Source organism: Rissa tridactyla, chromosome 9, assembly GCF_028500815.1.
Source record: "Rissa tridactyla isolate bRisTri1 chromosome 9, bRisTri1.patW.cur.20221130, whole genome shotgun sequence".
Classification (NCBI taxonomy): Eukaryota; Metazoa; Chordata; class Aves; order Charadriiformes; family Laridae; genus Rissa; species Rissa tridactyla.
In genome coordinates, this window is record NC_071474.1 from 2,457,527 (window position 1) to 2,473,462 (window position 15,936).

General features: G+C 48.1%; 1 protein-coding gene across 3 annotated transcripts in view; it reads right to left on the bottom strand.

The window, feature by feature from the left end:
* Positions 1-1,274: 1,274 nt before the first annotated feature.
* Positions 1,275-15,936, bottom strand: part of SMAD3 (SMAD family member 3) — an 80,924-nt gene continuing 66,262 nt past the window's right edge. For 2 of the 3 annotated variants that reach the window (XM_054213512.1, XM_054213511.1), the window contains 4 exons: positions 13,686-13,898; positions 12,204-12,341; positions 9,721-9,865; positions 1,275-6,120 (listed from right to left, as the gene is read on the bottom strand). In XM_054213512.1, coding sequence (XP_054069487.1) covers positions 5,997-6,120; positions 9,721-9,865; positions 12,204-12,341; positions 13,686-13,898 — 620 coding nt within the window. In that variant the 3' untranslated portion in view covers positions 1,275-5,996. The remainder of the gene's footprint in view (positions 6,121-9,720; positions 9,866-12,203; positions 12,342-13,685; positions 13,899-15,936) is intronic. The other variant, XR_008468323.1, reaches the window with a different exon arrangement.

Below are 15,936 nucleotides of genomic sequence, written 5' to 3' on the forward strand. Positions count from 1 at the left end.
CCTGACCCAACTACCTGCCTCCTGCTGAAACGGCTGCTTCGCTGGACATTTCGGTCGCCTCCAGGCGCAGCCCCAGTGAGGACAACAGCAGCGGGGACACATCCAGGGCAGCCAGTTCTCTACGGCTGACCAGGGCGGGTGTGAAGGGCTCCATCCCCCGCCGCCGCCGCCGTTCCCGCTCGGTGCTGCTTGATTCCTGGCGACAGCGATTGCCGCCTCGAGCGCGCGGGGAGGAGCGGTGCCATCGCTGCAAGGAGAGGCCATAGGCTCGATAAACCCCTTGTAACAGGGGGCAATAACCTGGGAGATTAAGACGGGGAAACGTTTCCACTAGGAACACAAGGCAGCCATGGAACAGCTTATCTGGGGAGAAGGGGGGTGGAATCTCTGTTCTTTAAGATTTTTCTTCAAGATTTCTCCAGACAAAAGCCCAGCTGACCTGATCTAGTGTTGGCAACAGTCTTGGATCAAGCACGAGGTTCAGTCAGAGACCTCCAGTAGTCTCTTCCAACCCTCGTTTCTCTGATTTGATGAAAGTGGGGCACTTCTAGACCAGATCTGAGAGAGGCGCTGGTTCTCAGTAAGGTAACACGTTGACTGGAGGATGCTGCCGAGCGGGACCACAACACGCGTCGTGCCGGGGCCGTTCCCTGAACGCCTCGTCACCGGCGCCCCGCGGACTGGAGAGCACGTTCGCGCCCATCCCCCTGCCTGACGTTGTTCTGCAGCAGCGGGCAACTGAGAGGCCAAACCCACGGCTTCGATTCCTCGACACAGAGACACCGGAGGTATCTGAGGGTCTGCCCCACGGCCAGATGCTGAGGACAAAGCAGTAAATACTCCACGGCAGCTCCCACGCTCCTGATAATGGAGTTTTCTAATTCGCAGCCGTAAGGTGAAAGTACGGCTACGGTTCAGTCCAGCGGGCAGACAGGGAATGTTTAGCTACGTCCGACTTTTCCAGCAGTTCGACAATAAATCCTTTGAGCCACAGTGCCCCACTTCGACTCGCCTCTGAATCCTGGTAGTTAAAAGAACTAGTTGCAATTTTTAAACTATTTTTTATATCTGGCTTTAAATTCTTCAGCAAAACTGTAAAAAGAATAAAGATCTTACCTGTAACCGAGATCTCGTGTGAATCACTGGGAACAACCTCCGTTACACATGCCTAAGGGTGCAGCTGTCTCTCAGTTATTTCTGGTTTCAAATCTCCAAATGCTGGCAGTTTATGTCCTTAAATATATTTTTACAATAATCCTCATTTTCTCATGAGCCTCAGTTTTCAAATCAAAGTTTATTAAAATGTCAAAAATAGAACTTACAGTTTCACATATGAAATAAGAGAGCATACATGGTACAGGCCTTTAGTAACAAAATAGGTGAATAATGCTTAACGAGCTAAAGCGGGTAGGTGACATCACCGGTCATTAACATACAATCTCGGGTTAAGAAAATCTAAACACTAACGCGAACATGCTCATACGTATCTATGGAAGGGGGAGCGGTTCAGTCCGGAGCGGAGGAAGTCGGCTGCCTCCATTGGGAGAGGACGAGACGCATCTCGGCAGCAGCGACTGGCGCAGACTCCTCTGGTCCCCACGGACTGGAGGAAACGCAAGATGAACCGAAACACTTACGGAGTAATACGTTACTGTCTTTTTAAAGCCTCGTAAATCTGAAAAGACCCGAAGAGCACAATTCGAGGCCCCGTCTGAAGGAGGAAACAGCAGCTCGGGCAAAGGCTCCTGCTGGAGAAGTCCCTGTTCCGTTTTATTGGCCGGGGTTTGTCGCTCCGGTCTGAGGCCAGTCTCTTGTTCTCACATCAGTAACCGCCTCATTTCTGGCAGCTGCCAGAAAGCAACGTACGAAACTTAATACTCTGAATCCTTAATTGCCCTTTCTGTTAAAAATTAAATATTTGATTCATCTGAATATTTGAGAAAGACAACATAAATACAAAGCATGTACATAATAAAAAACATATACTGAATTTCTTAACCATACCGCTCAATCAGCTACTATATAGTGACTAAATATCTCTCCTTCTAGCCTACCAGCTTATTTTGTGAAATTCCATTCCTCCTACCTATCCGGTACCTTGGCGACTGGGAGAGCTCTCGGATGTTGTGTGACGCGGCTGAAGTCCTTCGCTGAGCTGTGTTCTTCTCGCTCCTTGCGCTTGTTCCCGTCAGTAAGCAGCACGAGGCGCGGGTGTCAGTCCTTGCTGCTTGGGATGGAGTCCTGAATATTCTTCACCCCGCAAAGGAGTCCTCTGCGTGATTCAAACTATGCTGATCCTTAAGGGGAGAGGAAACTGATTTGTTTAACTCTTTCTCAAAGGTTCCCCCCAACCTTTCCACGGTTGGAGCCAGAGCTTTGGGGAAACGCGTTATGATTCGATTTCTCCATCGTTGTACATACGCATGCTGGTTCCTGGCGATTAAATCAAATCCAGCACTGGATTACTTCTAAGACAAGCTTAACACCAAATACAAACTGCAATTCAATTCAATACATTAATAATAATAATAATAAAAAAACAACAAACAAAACCAAAAAACAAGTCACCACAGTCATTTAAAACCACAAGGCCATCAATATCATCTGCCAGCAGCCGGGCCCTTGTGTACGGCTACGCCAATTAAAAAGAGTCAAAGTTCCCGCTAGTGACTCTCTACTAGTAACAAAAATGTATGAAATCCTGGTAAAACTAGCCGAGACTACCATTAAATGAGAAGATATTCCAGTACAGACCTGTAATCTAAGCTAGGGCATGGCCGATCGCATACATTTGTGCTACATATCAAAGCTACTTTAATAAAGTTTTAGAGAAAAGTAAAACCAAGGCGCAGCCCCGTGCACCCCCGGGGCACCGCTGCCTGCAACGCCCCGCGGCCCCAGGCTGCCTCCTCCCTGCTCTTGGTGTCCAGAGGAACGGCGTGATTCAGGACGTGTCCCGCCGGAGGGGGAAGTCGCGTTCAGCTGCACAATCCACCGCAGCCGGGCACCGCTGAAGGCAGCTCAGCCCTAACGCCCCCCGCGTGGCGCCCCTTCCCCGGCCGCCAGCTTGTCGCGGGTACAGGACTTCCCAGTCGACTTCACAAGGCGACTGTAGAAACCCCGAAGCTTTTACGAATTAGCGAGAAGGCAAGCAAAGGGCAGGAGAGGAAATGGATACTTCAGCGAGATAATCTTCTCCATTTCATCTCCCTGCTGCTAGACCAGCTTACGTTTCCCATTTGAAGTCATTTACTTAAGGGACGATGAGGTGAGAGTAACCAAGTATTTTATGCATCACCTGAATCCTCTTATTCCAAAGGCATCTATTAAGAATGGTTAGCAATTAATTATCCGTTATCAAGCAGAAGATATAAATCTGGTTCCTAGCGGAAATCCAGGTCGAATTCCTAGTTTGGCTGAGGAGGTGATTCTGTGGGCAAACTTCGCATTAGAGTTCGGGTTTATCCCAGCTCGGAGCCTCCGGGTCAGGCCGGGTTCCCGCACACGCCGTCAAGTGGGATGAACTCTCTGAAAGTGGAATTTACGATGTCATTTTTGTGGCTGATGCACAAGGCACCACAGAGTGCAACTTCCTCCGCGATTATGTGGACAATGAAAACAGTTTGTTCACTAAAACAAGCAAACGCGACTTAAAGGCACTGGGGGGGGAAACCTGGGGCCACTGAACGTCGCAGGATTTCTTCTCCTCTCTCACTAAAACAGCAAGTCAAATACTTCCACAAAAGCCAGGATAAATTTTTGTTTGCAACTATGTTAGAAACCTGTATCTGAAAGTATTTCCCAATCCACAACGACAGACAGACCTGCTTCTTAAGTGGTTAGAAAATCCTGGTTTATACAGATGCTCCTATTGCAGGGGCCCGTGCCATCAGATCTAACTAAAATCAGACGCGCTGCCAGGAACTAAACGAAATTACGACGGTCCCAGCCAGCCCCCAGCGCCGTGCCGGACGCCGCGTTGCACAGTGAAAGCTCCAGTCAAACTGCTGCAAGAGGACATTCACAGGCGCCTGTGTCATTCGGGAGCGCATCCACCCCCCAAAGTCTTCTTCGGAATTTCAATGTCATGCGCAAACGGTCACTGCTTGTTTCTGGAAGAAAACTCGCCTCTAAAGCTTCTCTTCCTTTGCCTGGGAAAACAAAGCACCAGCAACGAGCCTTCGTGTCCACGGAGCAAGGGGCACCTCGGACCCTGCCTGGCTGATGCCTCGGGTCCAAAACTGTGGGGTTTTTGCAAACCGGGTGATGTGGGGGGAGAAACGGGGTGGCCTCAAGGGAACAAGCACGTGGGAAAAGCCTCTCCCTACACGGCGATTCCCGCTAAGTGTCCGAAGTGCCGTTCCAAGTCAGTACCCCGGGATGGGACCAGGACTCTCTGCAGCTCCAACCCTCAACTGGACACGCAGGAAAACTTCCGCTGGACTCGGTGGGGGCCGCGGGCATTCGCAGCTGGGAGCACAAGAGTTTGCAGGACTAAAGCCTTAACACAAACCATCGTAAAGTCCATCCGCGTCTCTCTTTCCCAGAGCCGGATCGAGCTTGTGTGTTTGTCTTTTGTATATTTAAAAAAAAAAAAAAAACCAAAAAGATTTCCATAGGAAACTGATTATCGTTTTCTCCCCTCCCCCTTCTAATATTTTGGCACAAATGCATATGATACTCAAAGCAGATATAAAGAAACAGGTAATTAGACAGCACTGACAAAGTTATGGGACTTATTTGGCAAATTTGAATTGTAAAAACAAGTGCTAAGGTTTTTTTCCAGTTGTGGAAGTTGTTTGCCATGACAGTTGCTGCAGGGAAAAAAAAAAAAATATTAAACAGTCTGGAGCATGTATATTTAAAACGAATGCTTTATAATACAAGTAAATACACACTCTCCCAATTTCTCCAGGCAAAACCACATCTCAGAGCATTTTAATCAGCTGAAAGAAGTTTTAAACAGAGGGGGTTTGTGTCTGAGATGTCCTGGTTCATGCGCAGCCACGTGTGGCAGCGCGGGATAACCTGTTCGACCTGTTCGTTTCCATCGCTGGAGCAGACCCGGACACTGAACCCGCTGAGCCCCTAAGACTTCAGAAGTGGCAGATACCGTTCAACGTACTGAGAAAACAGAACAGAAACTTTCCGTAGTTAATGCAAATCGACTGCACAATAACGACGGCTTAACGTATCCAGCAAGAGTTCCCCGCGTGGCAAAAGTCTGCCTGCGAGCAGCTCAGGCCGAAAGTCGCTGCAGCAGTATCAAAAGGAGCCTTAAGTTTGGGCTTTCGCTTCACGGCAGTCCGGTCTGAGACCCTCGGGGTGTCAGCTGCATCCCTCAGGCACGAAGCAAGACCCTGCCTCCTCCACAGCAGTCCAGCGTGGGAAATTCATTCCTTTTTGGGAACATTACTGGGGGAATTAGTTCTTGGGTGTGCTTTAAACGCCTCCTTTTCCCCCTGCTGCTGCAAACCCAGGGAGGATGGGCATGGATCAGGTGGCTGGAGACAGGAACGCACGAGCAAGAGTCATCCCAAAGTCTCACGGCGCCTGGCTTTTCAGAGATGCCCCGTGACACAAGCCCGGAATTGTGCGAGGCAAACGGGAAGTTTCCTCCGAGCCGTCGGTGGCGGCCGCACGCTCAGCACAGCGCGGAGCCAGGCGCAGGCAGGCGCGACACGGCGGGAGGGAGAGCGCTGGCTTGTCGCCGCTGAAACACAGTCCGGTTTTTTCGTCGGGATGAACTTCAGCTTCAGATTCCAACTGCATCGTAACCAAAGTGCTAACAGTTTCAGTGGAAGTGGCTTAAATGGGCATTTAGGTTAAAAACAAAACAACAAAAAAAGGAAAACCCACTTTTTTCTTTTTAGCAGATTTTTTTCCGCCTCGCTTCGATAACTGGGAATTTGTTTACTACGCATTTTGCTAAGGGTTAAGCCAATTCCATTTTCCAGAGTCTTTCTTTCCCCCCCACACCCCCAGGAGACGTTTCCTTAGGAGACGCTGGAACAACGAATACTCGGGGAGCCCATTTGCGTAAGGACCTTGTCCAGCCACTGCAGAGGACCATTAAGATGCAGTTCAATCCAGCAGGGAGTGCTGGTCACAGTCTGCCGCCTGCAAGAGAGGAGGGGTTGGGGGGGAGAGAAGAGCTTAGAAAAAAGAACAACATAAATATGACTTACAAAACCTCACCAATGTGAGAAGGTTTTACAGCTACTGAAGCATTCTTTCCTGCTTAGACAATAGTCTTGCACGTGGGGCCAAAGGAATGTCTCTCCCCTCTATAACACGCGTTTGGCCTATGCTGCCAACTTCTTTGAAAAACCCTATCTTCTCTCTTTACATTTCTTACGATCCCAAGGGAGCAACTCACTCTGTAACCTACTTACTCCTCAGATTCCTGAAAGCAGGCGGCATCTTATTCCCTGAAAGGAAGGTGTTCATCTAAGCGAAATTCTTCAGTTTTATTTTGCAAGACCTTGCCTCTCCCAACTAGATAGCAATGGAAGCAGTTTACCAAATCTGTTATATTTCTCTATGTATAAGATGAGGATATTCTCTTTTTACCGTATCTTTGGATTTTAGCAGACTGCGGAGGCGATGGAGAGAAATCACCACGCGGGCACTCGCTCAGGCTCCCCGCCGCAGCCGCGGGGCCCGCTCCCTCCTGCGGCCAGAGCTGCCGCCGAGCATCCTTTCCGCCCCGCGCGGGAGGATGCGCCGGAGGTCTGAGCCCTGCACCGCACACGCTGTGTACGGGGCACTCCCGACAGGCTGCCATTTCATCAGCAGCTGCCTCAAAAGAAGCAGAAATGCTGCGGGGTGTAAAAAAGTTGCAAAACCCATCAGAAAAGCAGGGACATGGTATTAAGCCATGTGCTTGAAAATCCCCCGAGAGCTGGCGGCTGTGGCCAGAGAGCGGAGGCGATGCCTTGCTGGGTCAGCGCACACCGCGCTTTTACTTTCCCCGGCCACAAAGCACCTTCTCCCTCTCCTGTCTGCCTCGCGGTTATTCCCCTGGAGGCCAGACCCCGTGGAGCGTCTCCAGACGGTAAAGCAGAGAGAGATGGGAGGAAAGGAGGGGAAGGGAGACCAAGGCACAGGCAAGGGGCTCTCCCTCCTCTGCCGAGCGATGGCCTAAGTCTTATTCCAGGCAGAGAGGCAGGGACAGCTGCTGTGGAGGAGGAGGATTATGAAGAGAGAGAAATAGCCTGGAAACAGCCTTGTTTTACACCCTCATTTCCCACAGAAGCTGTCCTTGGAATCTGTTTGTGGGAGGGAGAAGCCAAAGCCTGCGGGGCCCAGGGAGAAACCGCTGCTGAAGAAGGGACCTGCTGCTCCGCGGCGCCCTGCGCTCCCACAGCCCCCCCGGCCCCTTCCCGGCAGCGTGGAGGCTGCGGGGTACGGCCCTGCAAGGCCCGGGCCAAGGGCTGTAACCCCTTCTGTTGATGCACCTGCATCTCTCATCCTTTGAGCTGAAAACGGCAGCAGCTCCCTGCGGGCACCTTCCCATTCCCAGCCCCGGCGCGGCTGCCCGGAGCTGCCGGGGTCAGGCCATGCCCCAGGAGTGGGCGGACGGGCCGGGGTCACCCTGTACAGCGACCTCAGGGTGAGCGTTTTGCATTGAAGGGTGTCCCGTGAGCCCTTTGGGGCAGGACAGGGAGAGGACACCACTCGCCCCGTCAGCTTCAGTCAAGAGCACAAACCTCTCGCGTCCCAGGAAAAGCTTAACACGGAGCGTTCCCTTTCGCTGCCTGAAACCAGCCCAACTCTGAGCCGCTCAACAACGGTCCCGGCAACACCGTGCAGAAACCCACTACCCGTGGGGGCTGCCGCGCTTCTGCCCTCTGCAAATCCGTCACGGCAAACCTCACTCTGCCTTCCCACCTCGACAGCCGACACGTTGGCTCCAGCCCTTCAGGAAGGCGAACCCTCAAAGCTCTCCGTGACTTCAGCTTGCTCCACCAGGCTGGGCAGGGGAGAACCTTTGTATCACAGGCTGCTTATGCAATCGGCTTCTCCCCCCTTCCCTCCGCCAAATCCCGGGCACACAAGAGCACTAAACACCCCTCCAATTAGACGGCTCAAAAGGCGAAGCAGCTGAACCAGAAATCACTGGAACAGAGCTCTGGATGCAGCTCCCACAGTAACGTTTTCATATATGAATCAGTTCAACAAATAAACGTGCTCTGACAAAGGCAATCAGATGTAGTATTTTGTGGCAAGGAAATGAAGGAGCAAGAGAGCAGCTTGGCGCGGTCAGCGTGAGCATAGGGTTTCACTGACTACAATGCTCTAATGAGATAGTTGACTTTCCGTAAGTCATGCTCATCTGGATTTCATTACGAGCCGTGGCTGCAAGCCAGGGCTGAAATGCTCTGGCCCGGGTGCAGGACAGTTTCAAAACAAAATGGACTCCAAACATCTGGAGAAATGAAGAAAGTGGGAGAGCAACGCGCAGGGCCCAGGCTCCAGCTGATGCTGTGGCATCTCCCCCGCCGGCGGCAGGCGGCCGTGCAAGGGAGCCGCGGAGGCAGCCTGGCTGTTCCGGGAGGCAGGGACTGCACCCGGGTCTTCACATCAGGCCACGAATTTAAGGGGTAGACACGTCAAGTAAGTATTTCAAAATCACATTTGGCTTAAATCCTTGCCAGCCTTCTCTCTCATAAAACGGCATTAATTTTCCAACGAATTTCGTCTCCCCAACTTGTACTATTAAACATTGATTTCACTCCCTTTGCAACTTAGGGCCGTTTGCTGCTAATACAGCGGAGCAACAGCAGCACAAGCTACGGAGTCCTCCATCCCTCACACCGCCTGTCCCCGTGTTGTCAGAATAACCACATCCCCGACACCAAACATCAGACCCTGCTGCATCTCCTGTTTTATCTCCAGTATTCCCAGAGATCCAATTGCCCGGAGGAGCTGTGGCTGCCCCATCCCTGGAGGGGTTCAAGGCCAGGTTGGACGGGGCTTGGAGCAGCCTGGGCTGGTGGGAGGTGTCCCTGCCCAGGGCAGGGGGTGGAATGAGATGATCTTTAAAGTCCCTTCCAACCCAAACCGTTCTGTGATTCATATCGTTCCGGGAAAAATAGTAAACCTGTTTCTCCCACTGCCTCCGGTCACATTTAAGCAGCTGCCCTATGACAAGCACTAAGGAAAGGACAAGGAGATTTAACTATAATTTTGCAGCAACTCTAACAGTTCTTCCAAATATAAATTTTCAAGCCAATCTGCTTTTATTTTAATCCCATTAGTCCCTGATAAAAGAAGCATCAAACCCAACCCATATCTATTAGGAAGCACTCACATCGATCCTGTCCTGATAACAGTGTAGTCATAAGACACTCAAACTATCAAACACACATCTAATTTCAAGGAAAAAAAAAATAAAATAGTTCCTACACAGGCCATCTGGATTTATCTACTGTGCTTCAGGTAAAGCTTTTGGTTTGTACGACGCTGTGACCAAATACAGGTGGTCTTCCAGGTACATCACAAGATCTGTGTCTGCCACAAATAGGAGGGGAAAACCGAGAGACAAGATCAACACAGCCTCAACAACTCCGCATTACTGAAGAGACGCTGCGCTCATTTCCCCTGTCTTAAAAGCTGAGTAAAGCAGCTGCGCAGAATCCGACGCTAGGCTGCGGAATACCGGAGTGGCACTGGCAAGCAGAAGCACACGGCAAAGTTCCGTTCAAAAGGCCTGACCTGTATTCTGCTCCCCATCCCTTGACAAAGCTCATTCGAATCGTGCACATTCGGGTCAGCTGATACACGGCTTCGAAGCCCTGATTTACAGACTGAGCCAAGAGAGCGGCGAATTCCTGGTTGTTAAAAATCTTCAAGTTACATCCTGTGAAAAAAGAACACAAGAACAAGGCATTAGCTTAACCGGATTAAGGATGGAAAGAACCTCAATGCTGCCTTCCCGTTCCCTCAGCCCCTGTGACACTACACACAGATTGCTTAAACACGGCATTTCAGAAAAAGGAATCAAGGTGGCCGCATTTCCACAGCTCATATGCTGAAAAAGAAGAAAACCATGTTACAGGACAGGCAATGATGAATTCTAGTGCCCACACAGCAGATTGTGATCTCCGAGACCAGACCTGGGATCCCTACGTGGAACCTCCTTCTACGCCCTTCACAATCATTTCCTTCATATTGTAATTTAAAAGCCTAACTATGACCAAAACACTCAACAACGGCACTCGCTACGGGGCCTGAAAGAAAGGAACGCACGGGCTAAAAACAGGAACTTACTGGTGTTGGATTCACATGGTGTCCATCAGCAGAAGTAATGGAGAAGTTCTGAAGTGAAACCGCTCTGGCAAGCCAGAAACCAGTTATCAGGGTTAAAAAGGCTGGTAGCAGAGCTGTTTCGGCTACAATCCTCTCTTACGTTTACCTATCAATCACGTGCCAAAGAATTTTCCTTTAATACTGGAGTTTTCCCCCAGTGTTTAGTCCCAGCTAAAAGACTGAGAACAGATTATTTAACTGTTTTTAAAGGTGAAATATAACAACATCCTTCACAGTTTAACTAGCTAAGTAAGTACACAACTCTCTAAAAAAGTGTTGCTCTGCTTGCTTTCTCCCAGATAACCATAAACAAGTTAAACTCTGAAACCTGGCACGCAGCGAATGCTCAGTTGGGATTACATGGGCCAAGTCTGAAAAACAGCCCTTTGGACTGTGATGAATTGTACTTTTCTAAAATCACTTCTGAGCCTACTCTCTTGGGCTGGACTCATACTGTCATCTGTTTTGGGTCGAACTGAATATAGCACAGCGTAACCGCATGCAACAGCTCAGCAGCTGCAGAGACAACTACCCATTTTTGTGGCCGTAAAAGAAAGCAGAGCCCAAGAGCCGTGTATCTCGCAGGGAGGTTGAAGGGAAGCTGTGTCAGGCATATTGCAGTCCGAGGAGGGAAAATAAGGCGGGTGAGAGCATCAGGGCCAGGCTGAGGGGAGAGAAAGAGCTATGGCAAGGGAAGAAAAAACTTGTTCACGATCAGATTGCCAAACTCTTCAGACTTCTGGGTTGGATGGGAACAGGTCTGCCCAGGACTGCGCCTGGGAGGAGCGGGTACGACTCGATCTCATCCACAAGGGAACGCAGAAACTGCTTCAAACCCAGCAAAGATCTGAAGATGAGTCTGAGAAGGCGGCCAAAGACTGCGGCAAAAGTGGGGAGAGCGGGAGTCCAAAAAATGTGCCTTAGATGAATCTACAGCGGAAATGTGGGTTGTTTATGTCTTCAGATATTGACTCCAGCCGGGGTGGACTCTTGTGATGTGGCTGGAGAATTAAGTCATGTTTGCAACACTGGCAGCTGCTTCCTAAGCGTCCGAGAAACAAAACCCGCTAAGATGGGCCGGAGCTTGCAGCGTATGGATCTCTTCTCAAAAGACAGACAATCTTTATTCCAATATTTCTAAACAAAAAAGTTTGGTTTTTAAATATATACATACTTTTATCTGTAAAAAAATTAGCTTTTGTAAGCCTAGCTAAATAGGTACATTCCCTTTTGAACGGCATCCTCTCTTTGGCATTTATCTAACAAAAAAGTATTTTCTTCCCAGATAGAGGTAATAAATTCCCTTCTAATCTTTCAGCATGCTTTAGACACGTATTTGCTGTACTCAGAACAACAAGGTGCCTGCAGATGCAATTTCCCTAGAATAATGCTAATTCACAAGGAGGGGGGGGGATTTTATTACAGAACAGAAAAAAGTAACAATTTAAATCTATTATGGGTGAATCTAAATTAAGAAAAATTTTCCTACATTCTATTCTTTTACTTAAAGACGCAAACAAAATTATAAACGTGACTACCAGATAATTACAATACAATAATGGACTGATAAAACACTGCACGAACAAGCGGCGGGTTCTGCTCTTAGTTCTGCTTCGATACTGAAGTACCGTTTCTTCCTCCTTGTCTGAATGTCGTGCCAGCAATCGTTGGAGCATGCACAGCAGCCTCTTTTATCCTTCGTTCTACAACAAACGCCCTGCTCAAGTTATCAAGTTGCTTATAATAGGGCTCAAGTTTCTGATGATTGCCAAGAAGGGAGGTCCGCAAACCCATGCCTACCTTGACAAAGAGCCTGCTTCCCACAGCAAGTCCCCGTTTGGGAAAGGCGAAGCCTGTGTGGGATCACAGATCAGGCATTGCTTCCTTACCTGGTGGGATCTTGCAAACTGTTGCTGGGTGCCAGCCGTAGCGCTGATTGCAGTTGGGAGACTGGACAAAAATGGCACTGTCGCTAAGGCACTCGGCAAACACCTCGCCGCCAATGTAGTAGAGTCTTACTCCTCTTCCTAGGAAAACACACGGCACAGGTTTGCTTTAGCTTAGAACAACCATCTGCAAAATCTGCAAGAAGAGCTGGCAGAGACGCAGAGAACCTCTGCGCGAGACAGCTCTCAAAAAGCAGCTAAACTACGAATGATGGAAAATGAAAACCGTCTCTTTTGGCCCGCCGGGTGCTCCCGCTAGGGAGCACGAAGCTTGCTCGGTGAGCAACTGGACCAATTTATAAAGTCAGAATCGCGCTCCCCAGCCCCAGCATCAACCACAGCCCGGACTGCATAAATTCACCACCTCACAGCCTGCTCACTCCCAACACACGTCGCTGATATTTTCCACACGAACGTTCTATCAGTTAACATATGGTTTTCAACCTTTTCTGAAAGTCACCGCAGCTGGATACAACTGTTTGTTTATTCGCTTCGTGATTTGGAATTAAATTATACGACGTTTTCAAATCATTGCCTTTTGCTTGAGATTACACTGTACGCAAGGACAAACATACACTTCAAGTACGAGTTTGCACAAGCTATTAAAATCTCAGTTAATAAAGAAAAAATTTCAAGAATACATCTTTGTTGCTCAAATAAACATTTGCTGTGGTCTTACAGTCCTATCGGAAGAGCTTGCTTTCGTTCTTCCACAGAGCATAAGGAGCCTGCTGAATCTAAAGAGTGATTTCTGAATCTTGGTGGGTTTTGTGGTGCTAGAAATCATTTTAGAAACAAGTAAGGAAAGATTCTCCTGGGTGAAGTTGACTGCTCACGGAAAGGGTATAAAGGGGAGCAAAATCAGGACAAAAAGCGGTTCATTTTTGATAGAACTCAGCAGAAAATGCAGCAAAGCCTTTTATTAAAATTGTGTAAATTTGGGATATTCTATTTAGCACAGGCTTAACTGGAAATTAAATTGAATACTACCTTGCAGTATAAGCAGGAAAAGTGGAAATTGAGACGAAAATCAAGGAACTAGGTTTCCATTTAAAAAAGAACAGTTAGAAAATGAAATAGTGCAGGGGGAAAAGGAACAAACAAGATTATCACTAACATCCATCCAAATAAAGAATAGTGCATGTAGAAGTTTAAATTCCATCTCTATTACACGCAGCAATTTCAGTGATGCTCAGGGCATTTTTTAAATTATACTTTTACGAAAAAAATACAAATTTATGAAAAAATACAGTTAGTGTTCCTTGATGGAAGATTAACCTGCGAGAACACCATGGATCTTCAAACATCGCAGCGTTCTAAAACTGCCCAAGCCGCATGCCGGTTAGCTAACTAAAAAAGCTTTACGGGCAGGTCTCTACCTTCCACCTTGAAAGACACCGATTAAAACAGGGAAACAGAAATTACCAATGTGTCGTCTCGTGAGTTCCACTGCCGCGTTTCTGTTGACGTTGGAGAGCAGACCAAGGCAGAAGCGTTCCGAATTAGACGGGTCAGTGAAACCATCCACGGTCATAGAGGGCTGAGAGGCGTGGAAAGTCTCTCCCACTCGCTGGTTGAGTTCATAGTAGGATATCGAGCACCAGAAAGCTGGCTCGCAGTAGGTAACAGGCTGCAGATCTGCACAGAATAAAAAGCAAAATGAATCACAGGCCAGTGGGGGGGGATGAAAAAAAGCGACCGATTTGAAATATTGTTCTGCTTCATTCCTTGGCCTCACTTTCACCACCAAACTTTAATTACTTGACAGGTTTTAATGGACCGCAGCTAGAAAGTTACATCACCCCTGAAGCTTTTGGCATATGGAACAATTACAAATAGTCAAAGATATTAGTCACTTAACAAGTGAGGTGTCACTTAACCATCTTCATACCTGGAGAAAATTAAAAAAAACAACGCTTAACCTTACTACGAAATGTGGGATCACTTTTAGGGAGCCAGTGCCCTAAAAAGAGAAAAGAAAAGGAGAGAAAAGGAAGAAACAGAAAACCTTAGAAAGAGGAGACCACAAAGCTGCTGTCAATAACGCAGGTCTCCGGAACCTGAATGCTCTGCACTCACACCAAGCAGGCAGCAAGGCCAACTTTCATTTTTACTGGCTCTGTTACGATCTCTCTAGCACTGACGAAGCCAGTAGAGTTGTCTGCAATATGCACCAAATTATAAACCCAGAAAATTGTACAGAATCGTATTGGCATCAAAAGTGATTTAAAAATTAGATACTTTCTTCCAGTGCACTTGATCTCAGATTTTCAAAAGAAAATCCATTTCTCCAGTAGAAGATGGCACATCTCTCTACAAGTACTTGAAAGAACACTGTAGAAAGGCTGGTGCCAGTCTCTTCTCACAGGTGATTAGCGACAGAACAAGAGCGAATGGCTTCAAGCTGCAACAGGGTAGGTTTAGACTGGACATTAGGAAAAAATTCTTCACTGAAAGAGCGGTCAGACACTGGAATAGGCTGCCCAGGGAGGTGGTGGAGTCACCATCCCTGAACGTATTTAAGAGTCGTTTAGATGTGGTGTTGGGGGATATGGTGTAGGGGAGAACTTGGCAGAGTGGGGTTGATGGTTGGACTCGATGAGCCCAAGGGTCTTTTCCAACCTAAACGATTCTATGATCTCTTTTATTGGGCTTATGGTTTTGACTCAGCCTGTGGACCCAAGTAAAAGGCCCAAAGTTCTTGAGGACACTGAGGCGGAGGAAGCCTCGGGAAGACAATACTTCATAGGCATGAAAGGTGGGACATTCAAAGGGCATCGAATGACTTAACTGCTCCCACTGAGGCCAGTGAGATTTCAGTAGAGGAAGGCTCAAGTCAAATATTCTTGGAAATACTGCACTAGATGGTGCCCAGTCCTGCTGCAAGCCAAGAATCTGCAGAGCAGAGGAGGTGGGAAGCAGTCTAAGCTAACTGATAAGTGCTCTATTCCCCACGCCCAATGCAAGAAATAAAAGCAAGAGGAGAATTCCCTCCCACCCTCCCCCCAGTTTACCACTTCATCCCCATTCAAATGGTGCTTAAAAGCAGAACAAAACAGCTTCCCATCTGGCCAAAGAGTTAGCATCAAGAAGCAAAAACCAGCTTTTTCCATAGTTTTTCCCATCTGTTGCTCCTGCAAGGCTTAGGCAAATTCGGGGCTTAAAAGACCAGGTCAAAAAAAAAAAAAAAAAAAAAAAATCAAAGACAGGTTTTTAGCATCCCAGCCTCTTCTTCCACCGAAGACGGTGTCTCTACAGAGGTTTGAGAGTCGTTTCTCATGTGGTACCTGCTGTTACTCCATAACCTCTAGAAACAGGTTGAAGCAGCCTGGCTTCAGCCAAAAGACATGCTGGTTTCCTCTCCAGTACTGTGGTGTCTGAGTTCCCAAAGTAGCTGATAATCAGAAAAAAATCTCTGGTTTCTGCTTTGTTCCAAACTTTGCTGACAGCAAATAAGGCATTGAATAATCTGGGGAACTCTGTAATCCTTAGCAGATCTTCAAAGTCTGTGAATTTTGGAGCATATACCCACTCCCAGCTTCTTTCACAGTCTCTCTTTTCCTTAAGTATATCATCCAGAAGAAAAATCCTCTATCACAAGCAAAGCCTGATGTTCCTGCTCTCCTCGACACGCACCGACAAAAGAAAAAGCTTATCTTCCTCTTACAGAGAAGGA